We start from the raw sequence: 13,703 nt of genomic DNA, 5'->3' as shown, positions 1-13,703 counted from the left end.
CATATACAAGCATTACCGAGAAATAAAGACACCCATTACTATTCTTCTTAGATTTTATTCCATAATAAAAAGTAGAAGATGAAAGAAACAAGTGTTCAAGAATGAAAGCAATCATTGGTTGATGTAAGGAGCAATAAACTAATTATCTGAATGATGACTGAGGACCTGGTTCATCAAAAGTAATTCTGAGTCCTCCATGGCTTATTTGTAGGTTTCTACAAAACAGAAATCCAGATTATCTTTCAATGAAGCAGGTCCTATGTTACCTACAGAACACTTGATTGCATATTCTATTTATCCTTCTCTTTTTGTTCTTTCTCCTTCTTTTCACGTTCAGCTTTTGCTTCCTCCTCCTCATGTTGTTTTATCAACTGTTCCACCTCCTTTTGCTTCAGAACTCTTATTACTGTCTTTCCATTCTCTCTGGTCAGTGTTGCAATTTCAACTGAAACACATGGAACAGACAGCAGATTACAGTTTGTCCTTTAGAGAGAGCAAGCAGCAGCAGGGTAAAACTTGGGGTTACAACCGACAACGAAGCAGAAGGCTCTTCTGCCTCTACGGGAAGCCTGGCCTGGCAAGCCAGACAGCAGCCATCTTCCTCTGCAGCACAAGCATATTAGTACCTGCCCAGTGGTTCTGCTCGCAGGCACACAGCCATTTCTTACCGCACCCTCGCGGTTTGAGTCCCTACAGTGCAGTCCAGCTCCTGGAGCTGACCCAAGCAGATCGTCCTCAGCAAAGCTATCCGTATGCCTCTTAGGAAGGCTAAGGCTGAGAGCTGCTGCATCCTCTAAATAAACATCTTTTGCACGGCAACCAGAACCCCAATAAACCACATCTAGCATACAGATGTTCGCTTAGGTTTTTTTAAGCAAAGGGTGGAATCCTGTAGTAGCAAACTGCTTACCTTTCTCTGCAGAGAGCTTGCTAACATCCATGGTCTTGTTCAGAACCTTAATGGCTAATGCAAGTGCAGTCTTCAAGGTCATTTCACCTTCTTTGTAGTCTTGCTTCAGCATTGACACAGCTGCCTGTAGAGTTCACAGAAATTAAAATACTGTCTTTCGGCAACCAACCAAACTTTTTGTCAGGTAATATTGATACACAGCAACGGCAGTGTTTCTACAGCTAACCATCTCTACTCTAAACTAGTCATCAACAACTCACTTAAATTAGTATGCTGCATTTTACCCACTTTTTTTCCTTGACTTTTTAGGAGATAAAAAAACCAGAACTTACAGCACTGTTATTCCCAATGCATGTAGCTTTCCATCCTCCATAATTTCCACTGGGATCACTTTGATACAGCTGAAATCCGTAATGCTTGTCCCAGCCAATATACAGCAACGAAACACCAAAAGGACGCTTTCCTGTTGAAAAGAAGGCAATTCGGAATCTAAATTTAGTAATGAGATTGGCCATGATTGACAACTTTCTTTGATTTCCTTCTTCAGATCTGTTCCTGTGAACTAGGATTTAACAAACTGTTCTGCACTTCTGCTGCTTGAGATAAGCGTGCCAGCACTACTTTCTAAGTCATAGCAGGGCGCAGAGGTTTATTTCATTTAACCCTCAAAGCAGCTCATTTTGTCTCCACAAATTATGATTTATCATCTCAGGACTTTCAATCAAAGCTTAAAAGTACGTAGCTTAGCTGTTAAAGCATATAACTTAGCGGTGTTGAAAGCAAGGTACACAAAAAGGTTATTCTTCCACATTGCTTGTATGTAAAATACCAAAATCATCAGTTCATGTGCTACGAAACGCTATTTACAACACTAACACATTACTTGATCCTCAGAAATGCTATTTTTTAAAGTGTTACAATACCAATGCGCTGACACACCATACAGTCTAATTTATGATTCATCATGGCATTATGCCAGGCAGGCCCAAAAGGCTGAAAGGTCACACATCAAAAAATTCTCTGCTAGTCTTCTAAAGACATTCACTAAATCCAAGAGCACACAGAGCATTCTGTGCAACGGGCTAGAGTCTTAGCCATCAATTTCTCAATTACTAAAAAGCAGAGCCTTCAGGGGCAAAACACTAACCATGACTAATCATTCTCCTCTTCAATTTGACTATCGTTTTTCCTGGGATAACTTGTTAGAGACAAACTTGGTAAAACTGTCCAGAGACCAAGATGCTTCAAATCACGTAGCAGAATCATTCTTTTAACATGTAAAAGCAAATGGTTCCTCACACTTCATTACCTCCAAACTGTGTATAAGCCTGCTTGATATCACACAATGCTGTTACCAGTTGTTCACAAGGAATGGGCTCTTGATATTGCAACAAATACCTAGTATGAAAAAGAAAAAAAAAAACAGGTTTCAAAACTTGTTTTGCTGACAGTATCCTGTACCGTGTTTAACAAGAAAAGAGTTCCCAAGCTACAGTCCCCGAGATCTAGCTGGTTTATTTCTAACAGTCTAATTCTGCTCTACTGAATGCATGTTCACATTGATTCAATACATAAACAAAACCGAATGTGACAGGGCAGGCAAGTGAAACCATGTTCACCATCAGCAAACCTACCTCTGTGCAATCAGTCTCAGTTCATTTGTTAGAACATTGGCATCTGAGGTTATTCCCGCAACGCTGCAAGCCATATCCCTGCAATGTAAGCATACAAAGTAACTGAATTCCTATCCACCTCCAACAAATAGCTGTGTCTTCGTACAGCGGTTCAGGCAGAACACCTGCTGTTGGGTGTTTCTGATGAAAGCTGCATAGCATAAAAAAAGAGGTTCACCAGCTCCTGCCTTTGGGGTACACCAAAAATATTGCACAACCATCTCATAAGAGAAGTGCACTGCAAAACATAAGCAAGTCAGTATGTAAGTTACACAGATAGTTCTGAGAAGAGTATCACGATGAGGATTGTTAAGTCTCAAGTGCTTTCACAAGAGCCATTAGCTGCATACAGGTGCCTGTCTGGAGGTCACCTGGCACAGCACACCAGAACACTGAAGGAACTGTGGGGATGGGACAGGCCTTCAGTGGAAGCTGGGGGCTGACACACTGCATCTGTCTAACTGAAACTTAGTGACCTTCATCGGATCATAAGGGAAAGTTAGTACTTCACAGCCTTTCCATCACTTCATTAGCTCTTAATTTTACATTTCTCTTGCCCAAGCTGATATTGCTACAAAGCTTTCACTATGTAGAAAGGATTCAAGTAAAACAATGCAGATTATTCCTTCCAGGTGAACTTAAGGATTTTTCAGAAGATGGAAGAGCTGGCCTAGGTGACTCCTCTAGCGCACTGTTACGCAGCCTCCTTGAAAGTACATTACTTCCCACAGTTCTAGCTGCATTCGAGATCAACATAGAGCAGGAGGCTGACAGGATGATAAGCCACTTCTGTATCTTCTGGCAAGGATGAAGCTCTACCTCCTTTACAGGTGACAGAGCATAACAAACTTCATTCTGACACGACAAATTTAACTTCAAGAGAACTGAAAAGGAAGCTGTGGCAAAGAAATCTAAGGCGCGTTTTACCTAATCATATTCTTGTCTTTGAATCACAACAGAAAAAAAAAAGACTTAGAAGAGAACGCTGGGCTGAAATAGTATGGAGATTTGCGTGCATTCTTTATTCTGCTCCCTAGATGGTATTTTGCAAAACTCTTCCCCATTTTCCTAAGTGCTGCAATATCATTACTTTGTATGGCGAAGTACCAACAAACAGGCTGTTCCACCTAGCAAATTTTCTTAGATGTTTTCTTAGAAAAAAAGCAACACTTGTGCTTCAGAGAGACCTACAGAGTGAACAAGGGCAAAATTGTCATACCCACTTAAAACACTGAACAAAAAGACATTGCTGATAAGATAAAGCCAGGTTCAGTACTAATATGTCTGAATAACGGTTTTGTTATTGGTAACATCAATGGCCACCTGATCATCATTTCAACTTACTCATTAAGCTTGTATATCTTCTCCGAGAAAAACACTTCATCAAGTAGCTTGTGGATGTTGCGTCTCTCTGCTGCCAGCAAAACGCCATCATTGGCTAGAATTCCCAAGCAAGTGCCTGCGTGTCCAATTGCTTCCATTGCATACTCAACCTGGTACAAGCGACCTAGGAAAGATTTAAATCAGTAACTCAAAAAATAACACCGAAGAAGACCAAGTATGTGACTAACTGAAATTTGCAAGACTCTAAGATACTCATTGTACAATCTAGTGTTAGTTCTTCAGACCGTTACCCGCTAACAGTAAATTAATTGGTTGAAAAGGAGGAAGGAGTAAGAAAAGGAAAATCCACAAATCTGATAAGGTAATACAGGGCATTGCCAATGTGGGACAAACTCCTTTTTTTTTTTTACCAGAAATAATATCTACTGCATATGTCTGCTGCAGCAGAGCAAATCAAAATGGATTTTCAACAATCAAATAAAACATTTGATGCTACACTTGAAGTCCATCCCATCTAAGAAACAGGAAAGCGCAGCATGTATGTACTTGTTTCAGCACGTGTAAGGAGAGGTGTGATTGTACCAGCAGGACACAAGGTATTCTCAAGGGGAGGGGGAGCCCATATGCAACCAAGAGATGGATGGTGAAGATTGGCCCAAGTTATTTCCAAAATGTGGCAGTTGATATCTGTCTAGCGGGGCATAGTCTCGTTAGTGCTTCAATTAGAACCAATGAGGAAGTCTCTACTTTAGATCCTTGGTGTCCTTACAGAAGTGTGTGCTACTTCTAGCAGATAAACATGATTTCTGCGAACAGTATATGGATGGAAACGTGCTGTGAACAACAGACCTTTGTATAAGTAGTTTGCTATTTAGCTTTAAGGAGATGGACAGAACAATCAAGAGCATATTTAACAGTGTGGGGTTAGAAAATACCTTCTGGAGAAAATATGGTAGTTCTGGAGTCATATCTTCGAGACTGCAAAAAGCGAGAGCTCATTAAATAACATTGATCATTAAATAACATTGAACATTGAGTCAGAGAGCAGCATTCTGCAACTACCCATGCTCCAAGCTGCACAGTCACTGAGTGACCTCAGTTCAGTGCGCACAGTACGAGGTGACGCCACTCCCACCGATACCAAAAATGCCAGCAAATAAAACTAAGACTTGTTTTGGAGTTTCAGAAAGTGACTACCCTTTATCAGGGCTGGGCAACACCAGGCAGCAATCTCCATCAATTGTGTGCAGCAACACAAGAGTTGGAACAGAATATATTTCCCACTTACGTGTCTGCATATAAGCTTTCCCAGAAGTCTTCTGCCTATACTATTCCTTTCTGAAGACTAATCTTATTATGAAACTTTGCAACAGTCACATCTCTTTGCTAATCTGGAGCTGCCTCCTCTGCCTGACCTTGCGTTAGAGACAGGGTAAGGCTGCAAAGAGAGACAATTATAGAAGAAGCGACATCTATTCAGCACAGACCACGCTGAACACAACATGTTTTCCTCCCCAAAGAACGAACGGCGTCTGGGAAGCCACAGCTCGAAAGAAAACACGCTGTCTGAGGGACATTCTGTCTGGCTTCCAAAGAGCACAACTACTGAGACGAGACTCTGCTCTACTTTAACTTAAATCAAGACGTTCCACGTTTTGTTATAGTCACTGCCGGCCACACCGCCGTCCCGCCCACAGCCCGCACTCACCATGGTGCCGGGGAGGCGCTGCGGGCTGAGGGAACCGGGCCTGCAAGAGAGGACAGCGCGTTACCGGCACCGCCCGCCCCGCCGCCGGGGAGACACTGCCCCTCCCCAACCTCCTCCCAGCACTCACGGCGGGCCGGAGCGGCGTGGGGCACCGGAGCGGGTCCCGTGCGGTGAGAGGAGGGTGGAGGGAGGGAGGGGGGCGGGGAGAAGGAACCGGGCGCTGCGGCCGCGCCCCGAGCCCTCACCGCCGCGACGGAAATGGCGGCCGCGCGTGCGCACCGCGGGGAGGCAGGGCTGCTGCGCATGCGCCGGGGGTGGTGCTGCGCATGCGCTGCGCATGCGCCGTGCTGACAGGGCGGAGGGCCCCGCGCGCGGCCGTTGTTCTGTGCATACGCCGGAGAGAGGCAGCGCCGGGGCCGGGGAGGCGCTGCGCATGCGCCCTGAAGGGGAGCGCGCCCCCGCCCCTCCAGTCGCCTAGGGGGGAGCACGCGTCCCCCCTCTCCGCCCCGTTATGGCTGCCAGAAGCAGCACTCACTGTTCCAAAAAGTGGAATATCATAGAATCATAGAATAACCAGGTTGGAAGAGACCCACCGGATCATCGAGTCCAACCGTTCCTATCAAACACTAAACCATGCCCCTTAGCGCCTCGTCCACCCGTGCCTTAAACACCTCCAGGGAAGGTGACTCAACCACCTCCCTGGGCAGCCTCTGCCAGTGCCCAATGACCCTTTCTGTGAAGAATTTTTTCCTAATGTCCAGCCTAAACCTCCCCTGGTGGAGCTTGAGGCCATTCCCTCTTGTCCTGTCCCCTGTTACTTGGAAGAATCTCCATGTAAGCTAAAGCTCTATCCGTGTAACTGTTGTTTTGTAAGTTAGGCAGAATGCCCCTTTTATATAGCTTGCTTCCCTCCCCCCCCAACCACTTTCCAGTCAGTGTTGGTTCTTTTGATCGAATTCTAACGTTGGAGAAGACCTTCGAGATCATCGGACCTAACGGCGCCTGTGCAGGACTAAACCACAACCCTAAGCAATACCAAACATGCCAGCAAATAAACCCTGAGACTCGTTTTGGAGATCTAGAAAGCCATGAGCCTCTCTCAGGGCTGGGCCGTGCTCTATCAGCCGTGTGCAGCCAGACAAGAGCCGGGACAGGAGGGATTTCCCACTTATGGGCAGATGGATAAACTTGCCCACAAATCTTTATAAGTATTCCATTCCTTTCCCAGGACTCATTTTAATGTTATTATGAACTTCACCGCAGTCAAAACTGTTGAGAATGTGGAGCTTTGGAGCCAGCTCTGCCTGACCTTGCATTTGAGATGGGGAAAGGCTGCACACAGGGGTGATTAGAGAATAAGAGACATCGGTTCAGCACAGATCACACTGAACAGAAGACATTAACGTCTCCAAAGAATGAACAGTGTCTAGAAAAACTGCTTGAAAGAAAACATGCTCTCAGACAAAATGCCCCTCTAACTTCAAAAAGAGTTACTTAGACGAAACTTAACTCACCTTTAGGTTAAATAAAAACTATTCCATTTTTTGGCATAGTAGCTGCTTCTTGTATGACGTTTGGAGATAACATCTTGTGTTCAGTGTGATCTGTGCTGAACGGATGTTGCTTCTTCTTTAATCACCTCTGTTTTCAGTCTTCTGTCTCAAAAGCAAGGTCAAGCAGAGAGCTGGCTCCAATTAGCAAGAGATTTGACAGTTGTGAAGTTCATCATAACATTAAGATTAGTCCTTAGAAATGAACAGAATATGTATAACATTTCTGGGGAAATTCATCCATATGCATGGAAATGGGAAATATTTTCTGTAACCAGCTCTTGTCTTGCTGCACACAATAGGTGGAGATCGCTCCCCCATGCGTGCCAGGTGAATTAAAGGATGATTGCTTTCTATAACTCCAAACCAAATCTTAGAGTTTATTTGCTGGCATTTCTGGTATCAAGGAGCCTGCAAGTCAACCCTTGTGAGGGGACACCCATGCACCCACGCTGCTGTAACGGTTGTGGGCACCTGCCCACCCTCACCTCACACACACAGGGCAGGATGCGCTCTCACCCCTGCAGCACCACCTTTATTGGAACAGCTGAGTGTCACCGCACTAGTCCCTCATCAGCCATCGCTCTGCCCAGCAGGCACAGGGTCCACATATGCTCTGGCAGTCTCGAACCACATCTCTTCTACAGCAGCCTGGCCCACCTCAAACATGGCCATCAAGTGTTTCCACCCAGTTTTGGCCGTGATCATGAGATATTCTGTGTTCTCTGGGTACTGCATGGCCGTGTGGGCTGCGATGACGAGGGACTGTGCGAACCTCCCACTCACCAGGAGGAAGAGGGCTCTCCTCTCCTCCACTGTGAGGGGCACGACGCTCTCAAAGCCCGCCAGAACGTGTCCGCCGACACGCAGAGGATCTGTGCTCTCAACCATCATGTACATGATCACTATTGCAACTTCAAATACGTAATATCCATAACTCATGTCACTGAAATCCAGGATGCCAGACACTCTGTACTGAGGATTCTCCAGGGAATCAGAACAGGAGTCTACTAGAATGTTGTGGTCATTAAGATCTCCATGATTGACACCTAAACACAGAAGACACAGAAACAGCATTTAATAAATATCAAATGGCAGAATCTAGCTTCTTTTTTCCATTTCTCAGAGAAACAGAGGTCTTGCTCCGGTCTCATTCTGCCCATGATACGCTGCTACATGTTTTCCACACACAGAATAGAAGAGTTTTCAAATCATCAAATGGTCAAATTCTTCTCATTGAGAGCTGAATTACAGAAATATGATTGAATAGTTATTTGGGCCTTTAAGAAAGGACATAGTGCACATCGTATATTCTAATTACACTGATATAACAGTGTGAAAGTCATCACCTTATTAACTAGAAGTGAACTCACTGGGAAGATCAAGAACTGAACCTAACTCTGGACAGCACATTCCCCCTGGCAGATTCTGCTCTGTGATCATCCAGGATAATATTTGCACATAGGATAAAGGAGATTTTTTTTTTTTCCCTTTTTTGCCTTCTCCACAGACCCAAACTCCTATAAGGCATTTCAGTGACTCAGTTCCACATAACTATCAACAACAGTAAAATACTCACAGGCTCGGAAACTGCTGAGCTTGGGTATCACTTTCCCTTTAAACTGCTCAATAACTTGTTCCACAACTGCACGATATTTGTTCTGGCCCAAGGCATAAATGTAGTTATCTAGAAGAGGAACGTTCGCCAGGTTCCAAATGAACTGACTTCGATGCAGGCTTTTTGCTGACGGGTGATGGAATTTCTTTGGAAAAAGCACAAGACAAAACAGGCCATACATAAAAATCCTGAGTTTACGATTAAAGGGCTTGATTCAAAGCCTCTATTAACCTTTAACAGGTTCCTAATGAGACTTACTGAAAAGCATGATGACTTTGACCACTGCTTTACGTCAACAAGTAAAAGAATAACCTGAAGCATAATTAAGGCAAATATCTTAATATCTATGTGCAACCCAGATGTTTTTTTTTCCCCCATTCTTTAGGTATAAAGATTAGATAAAGTAATTAATCACTTAAATAATTTAAAATTGCTCCCAACTTTCTGTAACGTGTCATTATGTAACAACTTTGAGCCTTGCCAGGGCCAGAGTCCCATGCTGACAGAGCCTGGATTGCACAGCTGGCACTACAGAAAGCTGTTGGAGCAGAGGAGACAAAACCTGCCAGTGTGCTGGGAACAGGCATGCTCCACTCCGTCTTTAAAGGTGGCAGCTTCTGGGAAAAGCCTTAGGGTTGAGTGGCACATGAAAAAAAAAAATGAGGACAAGGCTTTATTCTTATGAAAATTTGCCCTTGTACAACCAGGTAGCCTAAGTATTCTGAATAACAGGATCCCTAAACCCTCTCTAATTAGCAAACGAAAAAGGTGGTCTGGAAAGTAACATTCAGGGAGGAAAAGCATCTCTCCCACTGCATAGCACTCCTATCCATGAATCCTCTGATGCTTATTAAGGTGGTTTGTGGGCCAGATTCTATCAGAGCACAAGGCAAGTAATAAAAACCTCCCACCAGAGTAACTGGCTTCCTCTTTAAAACAAAACCCCATGTTTGTAATTGCATCTCTTACAGAAAGCTAAATGACAGTAAAAACTGGAACTGTATATGAAAAATCAAGGAACAGGAGTAAGCCTAAGCCAAAAAATGACAGTATAGGATCCCTAATGCAGTGTAAAGCACCGCACTGGGAGAAAAACGCCATCTGGTAAGCAACCACTGCAATCTTCTCAGCACAGAGCTGATGTTCCAGCAGGCTGTAAATGGGATAGCAGGTGTGGGAAGGGCAATGAAGAGTCAGGAGCCCTTGTTACTGTAAGGACATTGACAGTCACAAGCCATAAATCTGACTTATTCCACTTCAAGGATGCGAGGCACATCCAAGCAAAGGGAGATACCAGTGGACACAGTGGTAGAACACTACTTGGTGCCCAAAACAAAGCACGGCATGCTGTTCTGCCATCAAGCTGACAAAGCAAATTAACTGGGTAGACAGGCTGTATTTTCTGATCCGTCATCAGAAAACAGAATACCTTCAGTTTTATTTATAGTGTCAATGATATTTTGAAGTTTTGACAGCAAGGACTGTAATTTTCTTTCTTTAAATGATAAGCACTGGTAGATGATAAACCCCATGTTAAGGGTGTAAAGAGCCTCCTCCATCAAAATTCGCTTTCTCATCAATTATTCCCTCATTGGCAGGACAAGCCAGAGGCATACTTTGAGAATAGCTGGCCTCTACGAGTTGTTTTAATTGCATTACAAAAGCGTGGCCAGAGTGTTAGAAGGCAAGAGTAAGTTATCTTTCCCAACTGAAAAATGATCTTGTAAATTAAGAATGTGGTTAGTAAAGCTGGCAATTCACATTTCATAATTGTCTGAAGCCAGTAGCCAGAACATGAGAAGGAAAGGTTAATGAAAGGCAGTAAACAATGCAAGAGTTCTTTTATGTATCCAACTTAATTACTGGCCGATTTATCAGCTTTATTAGTCTGTAAAATTACAGAGCAAAGAAAGAACTTACTTTGCATTAAGAGTATTTGACTGGAAGCGGTACAAATGAGAGAAGAGTCACAAATCTCTGTTCGTTAGCATAGCTGCCACTGTAGAGAAGGAACCAAGTGCTACCAATGTTAAATGGTCACAGTTCTAATGACCAGGAGGAAGAAAGCAAGTCAAAATTAATTCAGTATAATAGATCAGCCAGCCATGTCTGATATGCATTATATAAAAATGCTTTAAAAGAATCTTTACGTGCTTCTAATTTGAGCACCCTAGGGTTCCCTCTCCTTATTTGCCAGGTTTGAAACAACAAGCAGGTGAGTTTTGTTCTAAGTCAAGAAGAAAACCTCATCTCACTGTTGACGGCACAAAAACGCGTTGCAAAACGGTCAGCAATACCATGTCATAAGCACCAACGGATTATGTTAATTGGGGAAATGTTTAGTAACAGCCAGCATGGAGGCTGGCACCTGAACAATGAGTTAAACTGACATCTGCCTTCACCAACTTGAATGTTGCGGATCAGGGGAGCAAAGAGCAACCACAAAAAGAAATGCAGAGGAGAAATTAATCGAGAAAGAAGTATGTGAGGCTGGAGCAACACAAACTCACCTCTGCGAGAGCTTTATCCAGATTGGCAGCTAGCTTCCCGATCTCATAAAGAATCTGGGCATTTGTAGTAATCTTTGCTACAGGCATACCTGGCAGGTAAGTGAGCAGCCTGACCATGTACTTTTTGTTCCCAGATCCGCTGTCTAACAAGCAGAGAGAGATGCAGTCAATCACTTCCGTATGTGCTGTTACGTACCAGTTAATGCAAGAGGCAAAAACGCTTTATCCCAATGTAGAACTCATCAGCTGTAGCTGATAAAACAGATTTCATTTACAGAACATCCTACAACAACGTGCAGAGCTCAACACACTTGCAATCTACAGTGCAGCTCTTGTCCTCAGGCTTGAAGTTGACTCTGCACCCAGCAGGTTTCCTCCAGGGCCCCAAGGCACCCACTTACATGGCTTTGCAGCAGAACAGGTCTCGGGAGTCCCAGCTCTTGCATGGAAGTTACAGTGAAAATAAAAGCAAGACACCAGCACAATCTTTCTTCCAAGGGCTATGAAAGCCATTTTTTCCTGTAACTATAGATGGGCTAGAAGTGCATTTTACACCATTAGTTAGGCAAAAAAATTGTAAATAATTAAGTCAACAAGGCTTTTTTTCATCCCTTTCCTTGTGCATGGATAGGTCACATGTTTTCTGAAATTCATTCTACAGAAGTTCTTTTGTAAGTGTTTTCATAGTTAATTACTGTTCTCTCTAACTTACTTTGCTTCTAGTATTTTAAGCTTGGGCTGTTATGGCTGGACATGCAGCCACCCGATACGTATCCCCTAATGATTAAAAACAAGCCTGGAGTTCTACTTGAGCATATACATGGCACCCCACATAGCACGCTACTGCCAAGCTAAGGGTGACTGCTCACCTCCTGACTCCAGAGACATTATGTTCCCGTCCTTTGTAAGATAAGGAGTAGCCGCAGGAAAGCCTTCAGTGCTAAGAAACATCATAGCCTGAGTCTGCACTTCAATGAGGTCAGGCTCCTGGCTGTCTTCCGAATTGGTGATTTTGAGGACATACTCATTAGCACCTTCTGCCACATCTTTGTTTCTGGAGACACGCACGTGGAAATTCTGATCATCATAGCTGGGGAGTGGCCTGATCCAGGACACCTTTAACCCAAACACTCTATCAACCAGCTCAGCTGCTTCTGTTTCACTGAGTGCTGGCTTGGTCAGTGCCTGGGGCTGGCAGCCATTGCCAGAAGACATCACGTCTCTAGAAGAAAAAGAGAAGCTGGATGATATCTGCGTTCAGACATCAGAAGCAGCAATTCCTGCAACACGGTTCAATTCCGCAACTGGAGAGGGAGCTCCTGCATTTAATAAACAAGCACAGGAGTCCCAGCTGGTCACTGTTCCTGCCAGCTGCTTGGTCTGCACCCCCCGCGAGGAAAATTCCTCTAAACACACACCCACTCTGTTCAGAACACGTAGGCAGGAAAACTCATTAACCACTAATATGGTTATTAGCAGATTTCCTACCGCAGCCTGACCTGGTATGCTGATTTCCAGGAGTAATTTCTTAATGAACAGACAACCGTGCTGCACAGGAAGTTCTGATTTCACGCCTGCAAAAGAAAGGAAGTGTTTGAGTAGCTCGCAGCCTTCAGGCAGATGGGGTCCCAGTCACAGCCTCTGGTTGCCGAGCTGCGGTCTCCACTGCCCGAACCAGCAACCTCTGGTTTGCGGGAGCAGCAACAACCTTTGGCTTCCCAGCAGCCCTCGCTTCCTGCTGGGAACAGCCTTTGTCCTGCGCTGCCGGCCAAGGGGGGGAGGCTCAGCAGCACGTGGTGCTAGTGGTTGTGGCTTTCCAGCAGCACAGGAAGAATGGGAAAATATAGGATGACTAGGTTGGAAAAGACCTTCGAGACCAAGTCCAACTGTACCTGTCCACTACTAAATCATATCCCTAAGCATCTACCCATCTCTTGAACACCTCCAGGAATGGAGACACAACCACCTCCCTGGGCAGCCTCTGCCAGTGTCCGAGAACCCTTTCTGTAAAGAAATTTTTCCTAATGCCTAACCTGAACCTGCCCTGGCACAGTTTGAGGCCATTCCCTCTCGTCCTATTGCTTGCCAGCTGCGAGAAGAGATCAGCACCCACCTCTCTACAACCTCCTTTCTGGTGGTTGTGGACAGTGATAAGGCTTCCCCTCAGCCACCTCTTCTCCAGCCTAAACAACCCTAGTTCCCTCAGCCGGTCCTCATACGACTTGTTCTTCAGCACCTTCACCAGCTCAACATGCAGGCCTCCTGCTGCCAGGAGAAGAAACAAAGGCTGGCATCCAAATATTCTGCTTAAATCATTTTATCAGTACAGAACAGACTCCTCTCTGACCAAAGATCATTTTCCTGTGACAAACCTGGGGCATCATTGTTGC

At 44.6% G+C, this 13,703-nt stretch overlaps 2 protein-coding genes across 3 annotated transcripts in view; both read right to left on the bottom strand.

Moving 5' to 3' along the window:
* Positions 1-35: 35 nt before the first annotated feature.
* Positions 36-13,703, bottom strand: part of PSMA4 (proteasome 20S subunit alpha 4) — a 37,330-nt gene continuing 23,662 nt past the window's right edge. Inside the window, exons 2-10 of the mRNA XM_069866930.1 lie at positions 5,763-5,778; positions 5,636-5,675; positions 4,863-4,905; positions 3,928-4,090; positions 2,545-2,622; positions 2,220-2,308; positions 1,243-1,373; positions 911-1,034; positions 36-445 (exon numbers count right to left, since the gene is read on the bottom strand). Coding sequence (XP_069723031.1) covers positions 291-445; positions 911-1,034; positions 1,243-1,373; positions 2,220-2,308; positions 2,545-2,622; positions 3,928-4,090; positions 4,863-4,905; positions 5,636-5,638 — 786 coding nt within the window. The 5' untranslated portion in view covers positions 5,639-5,675; positions 5,763-5,778 and the 3' untranslated portion in view covers positions 36-290. The remainder of the gene's footprint in view (positions 446-910; positions 1,035-1,242; positions 1,374-2,219; positions 2,309-2,544; positions 2,623-3,927; positions 4,091-4,862; positions 4,906-5,635; positions 5,676-5,762; positions 5,779-13,703) is intronic.
* Positions 7,682-12,991, bottom strand: HYKK (hydroxylysine kinase). Of its 2 annotated transcripts, none has more exons than XM_069866872.1 (5): positions 12,813-12,991; positions 12,183-12,535; positions 11,314-11,456; positions 8,765-8,948; positions 7,682-8,234 (listed from the first exon to the last, which is right to left on the bottom strand). In XM_069866872.1, exons 2-5 carry the CDS (start codon positions 12,526-12,528, stop codon positions 7,759-7,761), a joined length of 1,149 nt encoding a protein of 382 aa, XP_069722973.1. In that variant the 5' UTR covers positions 12,529-12,535; positions 12,813-12,991; the 3' UTR covers positions 7,682-7,758. The 2 variants fall into 2 exon arrangements, with proteins under 2 accessions (XP_069722973.1, XP_069722974.1); XM_069866873.1 differs by lacking the exon at positions 12,813-12,991 and adding an exon at positions 12,637-12,659.

This window comes from Phaenicophaeus curvirostris, chromosome 12 (genome assembly GCF_032191515.1).
Source record: "Phaenicophaeus curvirostris isolate KB17595 chromosome 12, BPBGC_Pcur_1.0, whole genome shotgun sequence".
Taxonomy (NCBI): Eukaryota; Metazoa; Chordata; class Aves; order Cuculiformes; family Cuculidae; genus Phaenicophaeus; species Phaenicophaeus curvirostris.
Note: the sequence above shows the minus strand (reverse complement) of the source record. Positions and strands in the feature narration are given on the sequence as shown.